The sequence below is a fragment of the Montipora capricornis genome, chromosome 2, assembly GCF_036669925.1.
Source record: "Montipora capricornis isolate CH-2021 chromosome 2, ASM3666992v2, whole genome shotgun sequence".
Classification (NCBI taxonomy): domain Eukaryota; kingdom Metazoa; phylum Cnidaria; class Anthozoa; order Scleractinia; family Acroporidae; genus Montipora; species Montipora capricornis.
In genome coordinates this window covers 61,509,016-61,530,370 of record NC_090884.1, presented here as the reverse complement: position 1 = coordinate 61,530,370, position 21,355 = coordinate 61,509,016, and the positions used below count along the sequence as shown (strand labels likewise).

Below are 21,355 nucleotides of genomic sequence, written 5' to 3'. Positions count from 1 at the left end.
TGGGTGCCCCTGAATGTGTAGACTGGGATCAGTTACTGTACTGTTGTAATACTTCAAACTTGGTTTTGTAATCTCTCGGCATCATTTCTTGCTGATTTTGAGATATAAAAGGGATACTCCATGTTTTATTTATTCTATGACAGAGTTATATGTTTGAACTTGCGTACAAGTGTAGTTATTGAGGCGAACACTGAATTTATGTTCACAAGGATAACTCATGGAGTCATCGTGTGAAAAAGCCTCAGAGCAAATGGAAATGATTTGCCGTCCTAGGTCGACATATGTAGTCTTCTCTCGTTCCCGCTATTTTAGAACTCATTTAAAATTTTTACTGGTGGCTTTGTGTTCTATGTTTTGATGTTTTTGTTTTCTTCAGGTATCAGAGGCTGTTGAAAACTCACAACAAGCTGAGGAATCTCATCTCAAACACGTAAATAAATTTATTTTATACATATTTTAACTGCTACAGTTGTTACACTATTTACAACAAAACATTCATTGGTCTCAGCGTGCTACCGTAATCAGGGATTAGAATACACCGCCATCTTCCACCAATTTCAGAGAAGCTCAGCTGAGGAAGTGATGGTTCCAGTTGGTTGGACTCTACTTGAGAGCATGCAGAGAAGGAAGGCTGGCACAAACTAACTTGCCCTTTGCTGTTATTTAAAGCCTGAAGCACCAAAATTGTAGTCTCTCTCGATTCTACTGACAGATATATTTTCTTTGTTAACCCCGGAGGATGAAATGAAGAGATTCATTTGTCGGTGATGACTCAGTCGGGGATGCTCGGAAAAAAATCCGAGTGCTCCTTTTCTCCAAGTTTGATGGCCTCACTCCCAAGGGTCTCTTCCCTGCTAGCATAGCGGGTCTCTTTTCTTTTGTGTTCGCTGGGCTGAAGAGTACGGGAAAAGAGACCTTTGCCATGGGTCGAAGCTCACTTTGATCCAACCGCTGTCCACAACCGTTGACGGCACTGTTCGAAACGTGGCATGCCCCATGATAAGTTAAGGAAAATAGCTAAGTTGGCTGACTGTGACTTGGGAAATGCGTTGGGTCCGCTGTGTCTTGTGCATCCCTTTACAGTAATTCCGCTGTCGTTATGTGAAGTTAGCATTCGGTCGCTAAGTAACCGCCGCGCATGCTCAACACAGCGAGGTTGGACCTTTGGCAGAGGTCTCATTGTCCGTACTCGTCAGCCCAGCAAACGCAAAGAAGACACAGAATCTGCTAGCAGGGAAACGGGTCTCCTATAGCTCAATGGTAGAGCATCCGAAGTAGTAGTAATGGGAAGGTCGTTGCTTCGACTCCCGCAAAGTAGCACTCGGATTTTTTCCGGGTATCCCCGTAGTCTATCTGGAATCGGCCATGTAATGCTGACTGTTTTGATAAGTATCTGTTGATGATGTCTTCGTGACGAGGCTTGTCATCCCTTGATCACGCTTTTATTAACTTGTTCATCTTTCTCGGGGAAGACTTCAGTTTCTTTGCATTAGTCCCAGATTACTGAGCAAAGCTTTTCAGTGTATGACAATTACTATTTTTCAGGCCTATACCAAGTCGTAAGAATCAAGACAAGCTTGTAAAGCTAAAGGTCAGTGATTTGCTTACTGCCTTTGGGTGTGTGATTATAAATAGGGTATGTAAGAGCGCTTTTCAATAGACCAATTCGGCTAACTCAATGTTGTACCCAATTCAAATCCTCTGGGAATAAAACGTTTTGTTCCAAGAATTTCCATATCATTTAAATGTGAATGCTTCATTGTCATGCAAATTCAACACACAAAGAATCTCAACCCCGAGAGATTTGAATTGGGTACAACATTGAGTTAGCCGAATTGGTCTATTGAGTACCTGAAAGCCAAAACCAAATTGGCCTATCACAACGCAGAGCAAATTGCTGCAGCTGACACAAAGGGCGTGGAAACACGTGTGTGAGGAAGAAGGTGGAGCGAATGTAAGCTAATCGAAAGTAATTCTATTTTATTTTAGATTGAATTGGAAAAGATGCGTCTAACGAGGTGAATATGTTTGTTCTATTATACTGACTGCAGATACACGAAATGATTGGTTAAACTCTGATATCTCGAATTACTTACTAGTTAGAAAAAAGCATCCTAGATGACTGAAAAGCCTTTTTAATCACGCTTTATGAATCTTATTACGGTTAGATTTTCTCTTTTTGCCTGGGAAGACTGTATTTACGTTTCAGGTTTCCTTTGTTGTTTTAGCTCCATGCGTCGTGATGTGTTGGTGGAAGTGGGCAGTAAAGGCATGATCAAAACCGGATTAAAATCAGACATGTGTCAGGTGAGTCTGGCAGGTGCATTCGCTTTGCTGGATTTAAGGTCAATTCGCCCGACGAATGGTGTATCCGGTCGATTCGCCTGGAGGCTATTCGCCCTATGGCGATTCACCTGATGGTAGTTAGCAGAAAACCAGTTACTTTATGATAATTTGTAAGTTGCCGATCATTCGATAGTTTCCCTCTAGAAAGTCGTCGTTATCGATTTAACTGTTGCTGGGCTAATCTTCTTTGGTCCGAGCGAGTCGCCGGTGGCTGAGTCCACTTCCGGGCGAATCGAATGGAATCTGCGATCACTTTCACATTTTAATACTTCTTTCGAATTATTAGTTTCATGAATGGTGTTTCTTGCCTGCACTTGAAGAGAAGCTAAGTGCTTTTCACCTCCATCCAGACTAATGAAACCAATTTTGTCTTTTCTTTCAGCACGCCCTGCTACTTCCTGTGTTAGTTCACCACCTTCGCTATCACGCGTGTTTACACTCCCTTGACAAGAAAATAGGTTATGAGTTCAAAGATCGGAGCTTACTTCAGGTATAGTCTTCTCTTCCCCTGTTTAATGTCCGCCACCCAAGTCACAATCCTTCAAACTCTTTGTTCGGCTGGGTAAACTTCTTACCCCCACTTGACTGAAGTATAGCCCAAAATGAGTTTTTGATTATCTGAGAATAAAACAGTTAATAGAGTAATCAAGAGTCAATCCTATCTGGTCTGGTGTCCTAGGTTTTAGAACGAAGAGAGTATCAGTTCGTCAAGACTTAAGTTTTCGACTTTAAGTCGTACTTGCTTGAATTTTCCTATGACAGAATTTTCATGTACAAGGAAAGTACCCCTATGAATTTGTTTTGAAATTATGTATTTGCCGTTGGTGACACCGGTACACTCGAAAAAATACTATCTTAGTCTTCCAAACAGAAAATAAAGCTTTGTCCTTCCCAATTTTGGAAGCTCAACCACAAAGCTACGTCGGTTAGACTTGTGGAAACTAGGCCATTGAAAAAAAACTAGTTTCAGGTAAAATACCTCCCGCTTCTTGCTTGGGCAGTATTAAGCCCAGGGCAAACTGACGCAACAACACCCAAGGGAGTTGTTTATTCTGTAGATGTTGGATGGTGTTGGCAGTTGTGTACAAATGGAAGCAACTACTCCCAACAATGTAAGGACGTGCAGTGTATTGTGGGATTTAGGGAAGGATACGACCCATGAGTCTTTGTAAACTTACAGAATTCGGCTTCCATCTAGTTTTCAACATGTTAATGCGTAGCTGTCTCCATGGAGACCATATGTAATGCGCGTGCGTGGCCCCCAACAATGTTGCAAGAGCTGTGCAAACGGATACCGCATTGCTGCGCTACGCTTCGGCGATCACCGGAAACAAAAGAAGTTTTGAGAATTGTTGAATCAAAAGTTTTACCAGTTCCAAACTTCGTGCAACAACTCAGTGCAACAACACGCAACAAGATCCAATAGAGTGTGCAAACGGACGCAACATGTAACACCCAATAATGTTGGAACAATGTTGGCCAACAATGTTGCGTACGTTTGCACTGGGCTTTAGGGACTTTGAGATTTACAACGGCGACGTTGACCAAAACGTCACTCCAGAATCTTTTGCGATTGCTCCATCTCGTTCACGTCGCACATTGTGTGCGAAGTGTCCCAAAACTAAATTGGTACAAGCGATTTCAGAGTATAAAAATAAAGAATAAAAGGTTCACATGACTTGTATGCTCACGTTGTCGTCAAAACCTCAAATGTGATGATTTCGCGTCGTTGTTATGCAAAGTAACACAAAAATATGTGCTAAAATGCGTGCTGCACGTGCAAAACAATTTTTGTTTCTCTTTTAACCAGTGATATTATTGTTTTGTTACTTTACAGTAGCTGTCGTCTTTTCTTAAACAAGGGAGTTTAAGAAACGACGACGCTATGGCAACGACAACGCCAAAAAGTAGTTGTATTTTAGGTGAAAAAAGGAAAAATGATCGCGCGGCACGCATTTTTGTGCATTTCTCTCCCGTACTCGTCAAAACTACAACATACAATACAATACAATACGTACTTAATTGACCGCTCCCCATTGGGCTTTTCAGGGCCAATGAATCAACGAAACAATAGAAGACAACAACTACAACTGTTAAGAATCCCAACTGGCCGGAGGCAAACCAGTTGGCTATTTACAAGTGCAGCTGGGAAGTTGAACCAGGGACTACCAGGATCAAATTCAACGAGTGGTCAGAGCGGGTCTTGAACCCGGGATCTCCGGATTTCAAGGCAAGCGCCCTAACCACTGGGCCACACTGCCTCATTCAACAAAATGATCAAATTAAAACATACCGCATCGAATCTTTCATTTTCTCTCTTTATGTCAATCACATCCGTACCAATCCAGTTATAGGATACTACAACCTAAACTAACTGGTGTAATCTATACAACTTATACATCTTGGAATAATTATGAAACACTTAGAAATGCTCAAACTTCTATTTTGAAGTGACGTTTTCGTCACCGTAGTCGTCGTGGTTTCTTAAACTCCCTACTTTTTATTGTGTAGAAGACAGTGAACTTTGTTTTTTGTTTATTCGTGTTCAATAATAGCTGGCTCTGACTCATCCGTCCTATTACCTCAACTTTGGCATGAACCCAGATCACGCGCGGAACTCTCTTTCAAACTGCGGAGTTAAAAAGCCTCGATATGGAGACAGGAAGGTGCGACAATTACACACGCGCAAAAAGGGTATGTGCTGCACGATCTTATCTTACTGGCAAATATTCATCTTACCTGCTTTTTGACGAGAAAAGACCACTACTGTGACCATAGTCTTCTCAAATTCTCTTTCAAATCTTGTGGGATTTCTGAAAACTATTTTCAATTTATACTTGAAGTAAAGCAGAAGCACACGACCTTGAATCATGTAGCTTGCATCTCTTTTCCTTGGAACAAAGGTGAAGATTTTCGGACACCTATTTTATGCCCAAATATGGACAAAAATAAGATCGATGCTGCATGCGCGGGAAAATGCACGAGCTAAGGAATGTTTTTAAACTCAAAAAACCCCAGCTCTTAACCAGAACAAAAAACAACAAAAAATTAGCACTTGGTCTAGCTCTCAAGAAAGAAGTTGAATTGAAATGTGCAAAATGTGCCGCTGTTGACAGTTCTCGCTCCATTATTCGTACGGAATACATACGTCGTTCGCTTCATTTCATGATTTGGGCCCCAGATTATCGTAGACATTTTTTAATCTTCTTCGTCCTTTGTTCAGGTATCACTCAGCTGATACGGGTCATGTCTAACCTCGGAAAAATGGAAGAAAACCAGTCCATGTGAGTTATGGTTGAAGTAACAAAAGTACATGCAATAACCTTTTTTATTTTGTTTGCCCTGTAGTTCTCCGCATCCAGTATTACTTACCTTTTGCCTGTGCAGTTTGTCTGTGGCAATTTTAGATGCCCCCTCGCTTAACGAATTCACTTCGCTTTGACGAAGTGCTAACACTCGAATTGTTAGCTCACAATCTTTCTTACGGTGGTTAATTTACCTTTATTGTTTGATAAAACCACATTTTAGTTGTTCTCAGACAACGACTATTGCCCATAATCCCCGCCCACAACGCTTGTTCATAAACTCTTCTCGACGTTTGAGAACCCACCCACCATTTGCAAGTATGTAGCGCTCGAAGTTCAAGGTGTTGCGGTCTGGCCTGTTTTTTCTAATGAGGCCACGAAGCAGAAACAACTATGAGTTGAGGGGACTTGGCAGAGTGCTGGAACATGTAGACATAGATGTAATAAAAAATCAAAGCAATCGTCTACTCCATTTGACACTCAGTTGGAAACTTCCCCTTTAACTCATTTGCAATCCCTGGCCTCTAATTGTACCAGTTCGATCATTTTTTTTCCAAATTCGTTAATAATACGTGTATGAAGATTGCATATTCGTTGCAGCGAAACTTGGAGCATGCGTCTTGCCTAAGGGGGGCTCTACCATGTGCTTTTGTAGAATGGCCGACTTGATTTGTTGTTTGTGTGTTTGCAATAACCTTGTTGAGTTTTAAGACAATAACTAACGCTTACTAACCTTTAGTTTTGCTGACAATAATGGCGCTCTAGCCTTGAGTGAAAGTTCATCCAGACAACTAATTGGACTGAGGAAGGCAGAGAATAAACTAGAAAGGTAGAGTAGATACTCACAAAGGCATCATGAAGGAGGAAGAATTCAGGTGACGTAACGTCTGAAAATCTTCAAACAGGATACAAATGCTGAGGAGTCATAGAAACGGCTCTTCAGAAGGATGTTGAGCTAGATAGACAGTAAAGAAGAGAGAATACACCAGTCCGAGGAGGAGTCAAAAACGTTTGGACAAAGTAACTTTAATCAAGAGAACACTAGTTAGATTTGCTTGGAGGGGAATCTTTGTTTACCTTTTTTCCCTCATTAGCACAAGGCTACCGTTTTCTAATCAGTCATCTAAGAATAAATTGCTGAATATTGAAAGTGCATTGCACAATGCGATATTCCATATCTTTGAGCAATGATGGCTTTGAAAATTCGAAATGTTACAAAGAGTGTGTGGGATAATTAGCCGCTAATGTACCGAAGAATTTGGTTAGTTTTTGATTTCTAATAACTGGTTTGTTATCAAAGTTAAACGGCTTAAAATTCTGTGGAGATTTAATTCAGTTTAACAAGTTTTTTTCCTTTTGAAGTCAATTAGCTTGATGCCTTCATGTTAACGACACAAAATGTAAACAATGACGTCATCAAAGATGCCCCCACAAGAAATTATTAATTTTGGAATATTTCCTCGGCAGCGAGGTAAAAATTGTTGAAACGACCGTGTTACAAGACTTGATACAAATAAGAGGCTCAATCCGCCCTTTATTGCTTACGATTTCACGCACAAAAACTTCATTCATACAATGATTTTGAAACTGACGATGGCGGTTTTAGCCGCTGAAACATATCTCGCTAAAACCTTTATTAGGTTTATATGGTGAAGAGAGTTTCACTCATTGGCTACTTTTGAGGTCAAACGTTTTTTTTTGTTATCTCCATTCTTAGGATACGTCATAATGAGCGACTGGAATTCCTCGGAGATTCTGTCTTGGAGTTAATATGCAGGTAACACACTTTAATTTTGCAGCCGGTAAATGATCGACTCTTGCTTCCAGAAGTGTTTGTGGCAATATTCAGTATTCAAATCTCACCCGCTGGTTCTGTTTGTTGAAAAGAGTAGGGTACGTTGCCACAAGCGGGGTGGTCACGCCACGCCATATTTGGGCTTAAGATTGGAGCTCAACAACGAAATCGAGTTCAAAGCACTTTTTCAAACGGTAAGATAGTTGATGATAGTCGATGATAATTTCAACTATCATTCATTATCATTGGCTATTATATCTGCGTTCAAACGGTTCATGATAGTTGTCAAAATCACGCGATGAGATCGCGCTGCTAACTGGTACCTAGTCTCCTACCTCGTGAAATTGTAAAAAAATATCAGCACTTAAGATGGCGTATTAAAATTTGCGACGAAAATGGCTCTATACCAGCCGAGAAGAGCAGTTAAGTTATTGTCACAGTTTTAGCAAATTGAATACAGGATGACTTTGCCGAAGAATTGCTGGGCCGCCACAAACGAGGAAGGACGATAGGGTGGGTACGAAGGAGAGATTAGTGGAGAAGTTACGAGCGGAAGATAGGGAAGCCTACAGGCCGGTACACACTAGTCGATAAGTGGCTCCGACACGTCGCGGGGACAATCGCAGGGATTCTGTGGAGTAGCTTTGCAGGGCGAACTGCAAAAACTACAAAACAGAGCAGCCCTGTCTTGACCTACTCTAACAATGACGCTGATGTCAACAATTTATTTCAACTCTTAGGATGGAAATCCCTAGTCTCTCAAAGGCAAATCGAAAGAGCAACAATGGTATTTAAGTTCCTACAGGTACTATCACCTGAGTATCTCTGCTTGAAATTTTTCCATCGCGATTCTGGTTACTGTTTGAGAGACTTTGTGAATAAAGTAAATGTTCCGCAACCGTGCACAAACTACTACAAAAACAGCTTTAGCTAGTATTGGAAGTTTGCCATTAGAACTAAGGAAAGCAGAGTCCGTCATTCAATTCAAACGACTGATTAAAGAGGTTATCCAAGCCATTAATCTAAACACGGCATTCATGGAAAGCAGCTTTTATTGTATGATATTGAGTAAGATAGTTAATGTAGTTTACATAGTTTTATCTATACTTGGTTTTAAATTTGTAATTGTACATATGGTTTTTATATTGCTGATGAATTGTACCGTTGGTAAATAAAGATTAAATCAATAAATAAATGATAAATGAAGTACGAGGTACTCTGCGAAATTTTGAAAGTACGTACCCTCATCAAATCCCTGGCGGATTGGATCGAAACTGTCATTGCTGTGAAACTGTAACCGTTGGTTTTTCAAATTACAGTAAGGGTTGAAAAAGTCCTCATTGGGCATATAGATAATACATTAGCCAAAAGTGAACTTGATGCAATTCACTTTGACTTAAGCTTACCTCTAGTTCTTTCTTCGCCTTTCCAGTAACATCCCGACTGTGGTAGTCATCGCAAAAACTGTCTCACAAACCGTCATGATAGTGCATGACAGTTCGTGTTCAAACACGCTTGATAGTTAAAACTATCATCGACTGTCATCAACTATCATTACCGTGTTTGAACGGGGCTTCAGACAAATTTTTACCGACAGACCTACTTTACAAGCTGAGTACATCAGACTGATACTTCAAGCTTCTGGTCGCCCAAGAGGAATTTGCTCAGGATAGCAGGAAATTTTGACTGAAAAGACGAATTGACGCAATGGTTTTCTGGTCTGGGTGGTAAAAATGAAGCTCTGTGATCATGGGAGGTCGACCTCTCGGGATACTTCGTGTTCTGTTGTTGAAATACCTTAAAAGCAACACGAAACACGATGCAAAGAAATATACTTACTGGATTGAGGCTGTACGATCCTAGAAATAAAGTGGTTTCGTGCACTGGTTTATCACTCCTCATGTTGACACTGTCTTGTTGCTTTTCTAGTGCTCATTTATATTTCATGCTGCCGTACAAGCCTGAGGGAGGTCTTGCCATGTACCGCTCAGCTCTTGTACAAAACAAGCACTTGGCTCAACTGGCCCAGGTAAGCATGCGTAGGCAGTACATACAGAGACGACTTACGTGGTGCCTTCAATAAACAAGAAATGTAGGGTGTCCTTACATATGCATTCTCCCGTTTGGCCTCCATATTTCATGTTGCATGGGGAGAGGCAAATGGCTAGCGACTCTTTCCCAAAACGTTTTGAGGGAAGAAAAACCAACGTTCAACAAATAATTCTGCACTCTGTTTTATTCCCTGTTATTTTTTTCCAGTAAACTGTTTCTTTCTGGGCAATGTTCTTTAAAGCTTCCTTTCCTTTTTTTGTCAAAGTCAGTACACTTGTAAAGACTATTAGTTGGTGCGTTGAATGACATTAATTTTGACACATTTTAATGATTGCCTGTCCTGCAAATGGTCCATTTCACAGTTGTTTGCTAGGGTACCTGGCCTTTGAATGAAAGTGAGGCTGGAGTTGACCTTCTTTTGATAGAAACCTCACTGCTTTTATTATGTAAATTCTTACTAATTAGCATGACAAGTACATCATTGACATAAAAAAAGGAGAGAGGTCTGTATCATAACAAGGTTATCATCAGCTTCACTTTCATTTAAAGGCCAGGTAACTAAGCACACAACTGTAAAGAGGTCTATTCGTCCTGACGAAAGGCTAACACTCGAAACATCAACTCAGAAAAGAGAATCTCGTGGCATGTGCGTTAGGTTCAACTGACTTCCACAAAGATTGGCCTGTCAAAATCCGAAAAACTTACAAGTGTTCTTGGCTTTTTGAAATAGGTACTTGCAAGATTCAAACAGTTTTACAAGTCCATGTAACAGAAACGACATAAAAACAACTTGCTAGAGAATGTTTTATCAAAATTTCAAAAATCGCTGGCCGTACAGCAGGCCGTACTGCCGAGTACGGCCCGCTAAATTGACTAATGATTAGGCGCGTACGATCTGGGAGATATGATAAAGGAATTAAATTTCTAAAGAAACTGTGGTGCTGCGTCATTTTAGTTGATATGGTAAAATGATCACTTGGAGAAATTTGAGAGCTAACGTTTCGAGCATTCGCTCCGACGAAGGGCTAACCCTCGAAACGTCGCTTTCAAATTTCTCTAAGGTGATCAATTTACCATATCAACTCAGTTGATGTGGTAAATTGTAACTTAGTTGTATTTTGTAAATGTTTTGAATCCAGGAGTCTCACACCATGACCAAGTAAGATCGTCGGAGAAAGAAAAGTCTTGAGTACGACTTATAGAAATGTCCTTGCTTTCATGAGAAGCAGCACACCTCCTTTTGCCTTTCTCTGTTTTAATACGCAAAAAGCAACGATGCTGAATCTCTCAAAGTCTATTTTATCACCACAGGGGTGAGGGTGGAGAAGGGTAGGGAGGTAGTCTAGGTTAGTGAAAATGGTCCTTGGTCCATCGCGGCGCGTGTTTACTAATTTTAGAATCTTTTTCATTCACCAGAAATTAGGCTTGTCGGATTATATGCAGTACTCACACGGGTAGGTCCAGTTTTGACACTGGTTCTGTCTTGATATTTTCATTTGACGATTTATCTTGTTTTTATAAATTTCCAGGCCTGATTTGTGTTTGGAAGAAGATCTCAACCATGCGATGGCTAATTGTTTTGAAGCTCTTCTAGGTTAGTTTTAAACTTACGTTTGACTGAAATGTTCAACATTTTTCGGAAGTATTCGCAGCAGAAAGATAGTTGATGATGATTGTACGCAATGTGCGATGATCTCAACAGACCTGTGTGTGTATTTACTAGTATTCAGGAACATCCTTGAAGAACCAGGGAGAGTAAGTGGTAGTGTAGCCTGCAGTGCAGGCGAATTCTAGCGGACGTGCACTGAGTATGCTTCTTCCCGAAATGTCATTCATCTTGAATTGTTGAAGCAACGGAAGGTTGGGAAGAGAAAAAAATTGCAATAGAAGGGGTGGGGGTAAAATGAGTGGGGATGGAGAAGGTGGAGGAGAGAAAAAAACTGTCTTTTCTTCCCCTTTGTCCCAATACCGCCCATGTTAAATCCAACATGGCGGTTGCTAAACGAGATCTTACTCAAAAGAGTAACTCGCGCTTATAAATAAGACGCCTGTCCAAGAAAGGTTTTGTCTTTTTTGCGCTAGCTTAGACTTCCGCTGGCGGCCACAATCTGCCCATGGGTCTTTTGAGGATGAATCTTAAAAAATCAGTTGGACCAGCTGCTGAAATGAAACATTACATTCGCTAAGCAGAAGACTCAAGTGCTAGTATTTCTTTTATCTCCTTTGTTCCATCTAGGGGCAATATACCTCGAAAGTGGATTAAAGCCAGCCACACAACTTTTCACTCAACTTGCTTTTGACGAGGAGGTTTGTTATTTCAATCCGATCCTCCAATCCAGATTATTTGTTTCCAAACTGCTTTCTTCGGTTGAAATTCAAGTTCATTCTCAGTTATCGCGTTGGCCACGTAATTCCCCGCGCTCGATTCTTTGCGGTCAGAAAGCCTCTGCCTCTGCGTGAGTCTGATTGGTTCGCCACAGTACTTTTACATGATTTGATTGGTTAGAACAGTTTCCCCTGGTTTTAAGAATTTTAGAGAAAGGCTCTCATTCGTTCAAGTCGCCTATCCCTCGCTTCCTCACAGGCCTACGTTATCAGACGACTCGAGAATCACCATGTCCGTTTGACAAGGTGTTACTCCTTGTACATTAAATTCTGCTTATGGATTAATCCATTAAAGTGTTACATGTGTTGTGGTCAATCTACTGTTTTCTTTTTTCCATGGACTTTTGTTCAGGAACTAAGAGAAGTCTGGACGAACTTACCCAAGCATCCTTTGCAGGTATATTTCTTTCGACTGCGTTCTTCGCGTAATTTGACGTACTTTGTATCTCAGTCACACCAAAAGAAAAATGAATGCTGCACCAGATAATTCGGCTTAAACCCGAAGATGCACTATAAAATGGGCGGTGCCTGTGGCACATGCGGATGACTTGTCAATCAACCGTGGTCGAATACAGAGATCTTCGATAATTTGTCCAATAAAAATGCCCCTAAAGTCAATGTGCTTGTAATATGTTATGAGATGTTATTTGTCGTTCCTTTTTTTGAAATCCTCATCTCTCTTTTCGTGCTGGAAATGTCATTTAGAGGTTCCGTCTCCTTGTTGCCTTTTCAAGTAAGGCTATGATCCTCGCAGTTATGAACGCAATTGAAGCAATTGCGTAGAGAAGCCTGAAAATTTCAGGACTTCGCGATACCGGTGCGACGCTCTAACCAACTGAGCTAGGAAAAGCCACTGATGTTGGGAGCTGGTCATTTGTGAGTTCAAATGTTCCCGTGATGAATGAATCAACGAACGAAATGATATATGAAAGTAATCATAGGTCAGTTGGTTAGAGCATCGCACCGGTATCGCGAGGTCACGGGTTCAAAAACCCTGTTGAAGTCCTGAATTTTTCAGACTTCTCTCAGTACACAATTGCTAAAATTGCCTTCATAACTGCGAGGATCATAGCCTTACTTGATTTCATATCCGCAGATTTCATAGACCATTTCGTTCGTTGTTGCTTTTTATCGATCGCCATCTTAGACAATCAGTCGTGCTTGAATGACGTGAAGTGATCCCTTAATTTTCTGATACTCTTCGTGTTTAAGAGCCTTTAAGCTACAGCTGTGTATGAGGATCGTCAACAACTGAACTACTTGATTTTGTGCGCAGGATTGAATGCAGCTGCTGTTAATGAGTAATTTATATTTGACTTGAGGATTTGTGAGTTTCGTCAGGTCCCCTCTTATGAGAAACAGTTCTGTATTTTGCTGAGATTGAAGGGATCGGGGCATTTCGTGATATAATTTTCTAGAGAAAGATTATCACATTTATAAAAGCAACAGTTGCATTTAGAATCCGGGGCTTGAACCAATGACTGAGCGGCTGCGCTATTCTCTATTTAGTCGGGCGACCGACTCTAGGTTTACCAGTGTATTTCTTCGCAAATGTCCGTCACGTGCAATGGGCAATACCGCAGATATGTAGTGAAGGCTCAATGTTCATTTCGCTTCATTTTCATTTCTCTTAGATAACCTTAGAAGTGATTCTCTGCGATGGTAGGCATACATTAATGATTACAGGTATGGCAGAAGCGAGTTACGGTGTTAGGTCCCATACGCTCAAACCACTTACAGACTGGTCGTGGTAGACCCACATCAAAACACGAAAATGACCGTCCATTTCGAAAGTCGTTCCGCGAACTCTTGCTTGGCAAATATCTCAAATGTTGCTATCAAGCTCTTACAAGTTCTAAAGAGATCAGTTGAGCAGTCATTGAGTACAAAATATGTGCAAACTATGACTAGCAATGACAGAAGTACATTAAGGAACTTTACTCGAAATTTTGATATTTCTGATATTTGATAATCAACATAATGGCACGGAGGACAACAACGACAACAAGAAAGCCGTCACTTACCGAAGCGAAGATGCAAGTAACTTCTTTAATTTTATGACTGTCATGATCATTATTTCATATATTTTGTACAATGTATCAAGTGGATTATCAGTTCTATCAATTTCTCTTTGCCAGTGCATTAGTTTTCTGTGTAATCATGTACGTTCGCGTGTTGTATACGATTGCGTTACCAACACGAGCAATGTTGAATGTCCTGGGAAAATGTGATGTATTTGGGGAGGCAATGCAGCCATTTGTACATCATCAACATGATGGCGTAGTGAAAATAAAATATAGAGAGGAATTGAGATCTCGTTATGCTAAATTTGTTTATTGGAATCATAACCGTGTTGTACGTGAATGCCATGTGTCGAGATGTCGTGATCGCGAACCAAGTAGGATTCCTGTGAAGAAGCTGAAACGTCTGTCGCAGAAAAGCAGAAAACGGAGGGTATTTGTGTGGAAAAAGATTCTTAAGATCACTCCTTTGCCGTCAAAACTTCATGGTTACATCAGTTGCAGGCTGAGTAGTCAAATGAAAAGTAGGCGATTAATTACCAGTCTCCGTTCGTTTGAAAAAGTGAGGAAAAAGCCAGCTTCCATTCGACGAAAATTTCGTCAAACAGTACGTTTACTTGCTTTGGAAAATACACTGGCACACGAAAACGCGTAAATCTGAAGAAATATCAAGTGTCGTACACATGCTGTGGACCAATGAGTTTGTACAAGAATGCATGGTGATCATAGACGATGCTGTGCTGAAATAAATCTATGTAATGACATAGAAACAAATCCTGAGCCTCTGATGAATAATATTGATTGCTATGTCTGAGAACAATTACCAGCTTAATTATAGTGAAAGCGACGCAGGTAATCTACATAACAGTGATTCAATAATTGAGGGATATCAGTACAGTATACCTATAGACAGTTCATTTGAATCGCTCTTGTCACAAAATTATTCTTCATTTATTCTGACGATAGGATGTATTGGTGTTAGAATCAATAATACTGATAATGGGAGTTATAAGATTTTTGATTCTCATGCAAGAGATGAATATGGTAGAAGCCATCCCCAAGGTACATGTGTACTATTAGAAGTACCATCCATTCAGGACTTAGTACAGTATTTCCAGGCTATACACTCACTTGGTGACAATTATGAACTCAGGAGTTATATAACTCTGAACTCAGAGGGCTGCATATTAGTACATATGAAATAACTGCAGTGAACAGTGTTAGAGAACAATGCAACTGCACTTGTAAACAATGCTGTGCTGTAGGGCTTCATGCAATGTGTTATGCAACAGCAAAGTCTAGTAGTTATTGGAAATCCCAAACGTTATGTTGCATTGCTGACCAAGGAAACAAATTCTATCGTCACCTGAGCTCACAAGTGCAGATTTACCCAAGAGTCTTGATATTGGTGAAGTTGATGGTAGTAATGGTAATGAATTTATATAGCGCATTTTCTATTGGCATATTCAAATGCGCTTTACAAGCAAGTGATCTATGGGTGAGATCGGACATCAAGTCAGCAATGTTTTCATGACGAAATGCATGTTGTTTTTGCCAGTGTGATTACAAATTTCGTGATCTTTCTTTGAGACATGCACATCTTTCCATGTATTACACATCTTTTTATAGAACTACTACTCAACGCTCCTAGCAGCACACGTGTGGCCACAGCCCGACTTACGATCCTAGATCGTCTTGTTAACCATTAAGTTATCAAGCTATCTGGTCTCGGTTGTTCAAAAGGTGGATAACGCTGTCCACCGGACAAACACTAACAAAACCAATTGAGTTTTCCAGTGGATAGAGATTTATTCAGCGGATAGCGCTATCCACCCTTCGAGCAACTGTGGCCTTTAGATTAATGATGTGTATTCCGAAAGGATCATCAATGACATGAAGACTGATATGAAATATATGAAATGTCCTACATTTAAAATGCAGGTACAGAATGATTTTCCAAGGAAACATTACCTTAATTGTGAAACCTTCGAGGGCAAAGTTAAGAGCGATGCAGAACGCTCCGATATCTTGCTTAGTCTTGCTTCTCGAAAAATTAGTAGACCTTGAGACCTTGCATTTGCTATCCAAGATTAATATCAGTTGTCGTAGTTCAGCATTGGATTCTATTCTTCCCAGGCCCGGCAGCCCAATGGCGACAGACATCTAATTGCGTCTTCAGAACTTCTTCAGGTTTGGCCTTTTTTCGTCTTTTTTCTGCTTGAGGTCGAGAAATTATGTTCTCAATGTAAAATCTTCAGTGCTGCTGTTTCTTCAACCCTTTCGACGCAGAAAGCGAAAGCGACTACAAAAGGAGGAAAACGAGATTTTTTTGGATGAGGTGAAATTTAACCACGGCCTCCGCCATTTTGTTTAAATGCTCAGACGCGGGGAATCTGGAACGAGTGCTTTAATTGACCAGACACGGCCAGACGTAGTTCTTATGCCGTGTTTTGTTTTTATAGGGAAGATATCTGTTTACAAACATTGCTTTTGTTATTCAAATTTGCGAACCACGGGAACTAAAGACCTTTTGTTTCGACGGCCAATGAGGTTCTGGTTGGCACATTAATGACAATAGGTGACGTCAACAATATCTTCCGTATACGGGAACGCAAGCACAAGCACAACAAGGAAAAAGTTTGATCCTTGTTCTTGCACTTGCGAGAGCTATGCTGCTATGCTTGTGTCGCTGGTGAAAACCAGGCTTTACTGAGTTTGTCTCCGCGTCGGACCGTAATAATCAACTTAATTTTTGGAAACAGACAACTGGTTATGCCCTTCCAATTGAGTTTTATTAAGTAGTAAACACGATAAGTTCTTGACTTAAGCTCTCATACACCTTCGTTTAAAAAACGATAGATATTGCAATTTTCCTCCTTTCTTTTGCACCAGAAATTACAGGAGTTTGAACAAGTGAGTGGAATCGAGTTCACGCACATTCGCTTGTTAGCACGTGCCTTCACTCATGCACAAGTTGGCTACAACAACCTGACTCTGTAAGTATTCAGTCGAAGTATTAATACCGTGGAACTTTTCCAACGCCCCTGCATTTAGCAGCCTTCCTCGATCAACCGGCCAGTTTTCAAGGAGGCAGTGTGACCCAGTGGTTAGGGCGCTTGCCTTGAGATCCGGAGATCCCGGGTTCAAGGCCTGCTCTGATCACTCGTTGAATTTGTTCCTGGTAGTCCCTGGTTCAACTTCCCAGCTGCACTTGTAAATAGCCAACTGGTATGCCTCCGGCCAGTTGGGATTCTTAACAGTTGTAGTTGTTGTGTTCTGTTGTTTCGCTGATTGTGTTTCATTGGCCCTGAAAAGCCCCTATGGGGAGCGGTCAATTAAGTATGTATTGTATTGTATTGTAAACAGAGTACCGAATTCTCGTCCACACAAATTTTTCTTGGTTCTATGTGGTAAGAGGCAGAAAGCATACCCTCTTCAGTGCTTTCCATTTTCTTTCTTTCTTTTTTTTTTTCACCGGTTGTTCAATTTCATTCTTAAACGTGAAACAAAACCGGTATGCCATATGAAGGTGCACGCATGTTGTCCTGCTGCAAAAAACGGAATGAGACATTCTGTTATGAACTGAAAGTCATGAGCACCTTATAGATCCGACGAAGAAATGCAGTATTCAGCGGATGACAATCAGTGTATACCCTTCATGAAATGTTCGGCTGCCATCTTGAATTTTTGAGGCAGCGAAAGGATGGGGAGATTGAAAAAGAAATTTCCATCAATGGGGTGAGGTGGGAAGGTGGTGGCGTGAGAAATAAAGAAGGATCTGGGAAGGGCTTGTTTATTTCGTCTCGCCCCGTACCAGCCCATACAGTGAATTACCCTGCGTGGAGAAGGTGACTCGCGCACCTTCATAAGACGCTTTCACTGCAAGCAAGATTTACTTCCCTTCAATTGTTAATTGTAAAGACTATAAACCTTCCTAGGGAGAGTTCATTTTCCTGTTTCTTCCACGATTCTCATTATATGAGTCATTACAATCGTTTTTTTTTTACTTCAGCGGTAGTAACCAGCGCATGGAATTCCTTGGAGACTCTGTGCTCCAATTTGTCGTCTCCGTTTACCTCTATAAGCATTTTTCTGAACATCACGAAGGACACCTTACGGTAAGCATCTACAAAGCTATACACGGAAAGAATCGTCGGCAATATCAGACGATGATAAACTGATTTGTGGTCTTTTCTTGTTCGTTTATGTCAGTATAACCTTGCTTTTGCTGTTCTTGACAGTGCTATATTTCTTTGTTTTCATACTAGCTGTTGCGGAGTTCTCTAGTCAATCATCGAGTCCAGGCAAAAATTTCAAGGGAGCTGGGTCTTGATAAGCTCATTAACTTCGGAGGACAGGTGTGTTCCAAGCCAAGGGCTAGTTACGTGAGCGTCTTTCATTTCAGTGTCGCTTTAACAAAACCAAAGAAATTTTGTTCGTTAAGCGCATAGATCAGGGCTGTTTAAAAGGTAGGGTGAAAATCGCTGTCCAGCGGCTAGCGGATGTGTGATGATGTGTGATATCAAAACCAGTAAACTAGTTGCTTTGCAACGGGTGACAGGGCAACTGAAAAATCAGGCGGTCTCACGGAGGATTCTAACCTGCGACCTCCGTCACACCGGCCGATGCTCTACCCATTGCCGGCGAACAACAAGAGATCCTGGGAAGCCGGGTTGCTTATTATCTATAGGTTCTTCATGGACAGTGTGTCCCGCTGGTCTGCAAGCATTTAAATTGTCATATGCATAATTTTGACCCTGATTTTTCAGTTGTCTTTTCGCCTGTTGCCAGCAGGTTACCTCTTGGATATTGATTGTTGATAACGATATCCACCTTTCAAACAACTGTGTTACGGGACAGATTTTGTAGACAGAGCTTCAGCGTTTTAACTTTTTTATCCTGGCGTGGAACTTAAGCACTCTGCCGTTGCCGGCAGCCAACTCTCCCCTCAATTTACTAAAAACTGGCGTTTATATATGCTCCTGCTGAGCTATGATTGGTCAAAGAGCTTGAAAAGTTACATTAACGTGATTATAACACTCTCGGCAAGAATGGTGAAAAATCTTGTGGTAAATACTTGCGGTAGATACTTCAGTCTAGCAAAATTTAAGTTAATTAAATTGTTGGATAAACTGATAGTAACAGAAACCGAAGTTTCCGCGGCCCTTTACATTAACCCGTGAGGGCTAGCCGCGGGAAAAGTAACGCTACAGATAATTACGTTAAGATAACTAACATGGTCGGTATTACAACTTTATAAGAAAGAGCCGCTAAGACGGTCCTCGTGTTTCCAACTACATTGGCGGAAATTCGGCTTTCGCTTAATACATTTTCTCGTGGGAAAGTTACTTAAATTAACTGAGAGGGACGATGTTGTTTGCGACACTTAATTTGGTTTGCACGTTTCAATTTCCTATCTAAGTTCTTAAGCACCGTGCATTAAAATACTTTGCATACAATAAAATGATCATGAAAATATAGTTTAAGGTATGATAAAATATGCTCCAACAACTGGGGCAAGATTGAATGGGAGTGTCGCGCTAGATTTCAAAGGAAATATTCGTTATTTATAGTCAAACAAGCACAAACTAACTTTCGATGCTCAATTTAAAAGCGTTTTGAAAGCAATTTAGCGCGATGTCGTTAATTTTCTTTGTTTCTCTCTTGTCATTGTAGGCTGAAATGAAGGGTTTTCGTGAGAAACTTCTTGCTGACGTATTGGAAGGTAATTCAGCGAATGCTAAATTCAAACAAATGGCTACAGAAACATGTTATGCAGGCGATAACTAAGTTCTTTTTGTTTAAGCTTTCGTTGCTGCTTTATACGTGGACAAAGGTCTCAGACATGTGGAAGTATTTTGCCGCGTTTGTCTCTTCCCTCGCCTGGAGGTACGTCTTTTAGCCCGATGATCTCGTCAGCGGGAAGTCGTGCGATCAAGCCCCTGGTCAGGGACACACTCGTGGTCTTAAACGACTGAGGAGAAAGTTCTACCTTTGCAAAATTTTAGTCTGCAAACGGTTAGACTTAGTTCCAGTCTCTAAACGGTTGGCCCTGTCTCATGCAACTTGGTGTGTGTGACGTCAAGGAGCCCACGCACTGTGTGAAAAGAGTTTGGGGCGTAGTGTTCGAAAAGGTTTTCTGTCCCTTGTTGTGTGTTTGGGGACGACCTTTGAATTCTACTGCTTATTCAAATGTATCATTACGAGGTAAATGGCAGCAGTTTGTGCCATAAGTAATCTGGCAAAAGTCTTGACTCCAAAGTAACTTCGCGTTCTCCCTTTTTGTTTTGTCATAACACCTTCATTGATTAGCTATTAGGTTTACAAGCAGTCGAACTGAATTCCGATTTTGCATGAACTATTCCACAAGTTTCCTTTTTTGCTTCACAGGAGTTCATTATCAATCAGGACTGGATGGACGCCAAGTCGCAGTTACAGCAGTGTTGTCTGACGTCACGTGATCAGGGAAAAACACCTGATCTGCCACAATACAAGTGAGAATGAATTACCTGCCATTTATGACCGGATTTTTAGACAGCCTTTGACGGCAGGCAGCGTTTTTTTAAATCCATCAAGGATCTTACTTAATGACTTTCATCAGGCATCGGCTTAGCTTGCATACAGGCGCTTGTGGTTCACTAAAGAGAGATTTCCTCGAGAAGAAGAGCGCTTCCAGAAAGCCAAACGGAATTCGAGGAGAGCTAGCAAAGTTCGCCCCAATCCCTTAGCTTTTGACCGCGTGCCATTCAGGACAACTGTATACAGTGAGAGCAAATCGAAGCAACCGTGTGCGAATTGCGGGGGATAGTCAGCTTGTTACAAAGCTAGCATCAAGTGCGTATCGCCATCAAAATGTTTTAATACCGTGCTCGAGTTTTTCGAATGACAGTCTACGCTCAACTATGTGAAATACCATGAAAAGCTGTTTGTTGGTGGGTTTGTTGGCGCAGAAATATAACCAATAAAATCCATGTTGAAATCTGTTCAATGACTACAGGTGTCAGGCGACGAAATCTTCTCAGTTACCTTAGCTGTTAGTATTCAGGGCAAAATTGCTCAAAGTATGGTTAGTGCTAACCATTAGTTAAGTAAATCTTTAGGTTAAAATGGTATTTAACGGTGACTATTACTCAGTAGTATTTAACTTTGTTACTTAGCTCTTTTATTGAACGCTGGTTAGTGTTTGCACGTGGGAAATGGTTAGCCCTGTGTCAAGACCATTACCAAACACTAGACAAAGCGACATCGGTTAACGCATGTTGAGCTTAAGCGGTATTCTGAAAACGCTATAAATTGCTGGGTAGAAATGATTTATCCTCTTGTTTTTGTTTTAGAGTCCTGCAGAACATTGGTCCGGCGCATCACAAACACTATACAGGTATACTTGCTAGAAACCGACATCAAGGTGGCAAACAACCGACGCCTTCCTTTTCTAAGACTGATTCAGTCAT

The 21,355-nt window shown here is 41.0% G+C and overlaps 1 protein-coding gene across 1 annotated transcript in view; it reads left to right on the top strand.

The window, feature by feature from the left end:
* Positions 1-21,355, top strand: part of LOC138030251 (ribonuclease 3-like) — a 37,938-nt gene that overhangs the window by 12,412 nt on the left and 4,171 nt on the right. Inside the window, exons 15-35 of the mRNA XM_068878154.1 lie at positions 377-430; positions 1,546-1,591; positions 1,990-2,018; positions 2,229-2,307; positions 2,729-2,836; positions 4,902-5,040; positions 5,570-5,630; positions 7,369-7,428; positions 9,376-9,475; positions 10,915-10,952; positions 11,028-11,092; positions 11,735-11,805; positions 12,236-12,280; positions 16,041-16,094; positions 16,797-16,900; positions 17,917-18,022; positions 18,173-18,262; positions 19,581-19,629; positions 19,711-19,793; positions 20,295-20,398; positions 21,239-21,282. Of these exons, the coding sequence (XP_068734255.1) occupies positions 377-430; positions 1,546-1,591; positions 1,990-2,018; positions 2,229-2,307; positions 2,729-2,836; positions 4,902-5,040; positions 5,570-5,630; positions 7,369-7,428; positions 9,376-9,475; positions 10,915-10,952; positions 11,028-11,092; positions 11,735-11,805; positions 12,236-12,280; positions 16,041-16,094; positions 16,797-16,900; positions 17,917-18,022; positions 18,173-18,262; positions 19,581-19,629; positions 19,711-19,793; positions 20,295-20,398; positions 21,239-21,282 (1,529 nt within the window). The remainder of the gene's footprint in view (positions 1-376; positions 431-1,545; positions 1,592-1,989; positions 2,019-2,228; positions 2,308-2,728; positions 2,837-4,901; positions 5,041-5,569; positions 5,631-7,368; positions 7,429-9,375; positions 9,476-10,914; positions 10,953-11,027; positions 11,093-11,734; positions 11,806-12,235; positions 12,281-16,040; positions 16,095-16,796; positions 16,901-17,916; positions 18,023-18,172; positions 18,263-19,580; positions 19,630-19,710; positions 19,794-20,294; positions 20,399-21,238; positions 21,283-21,355) is intronic.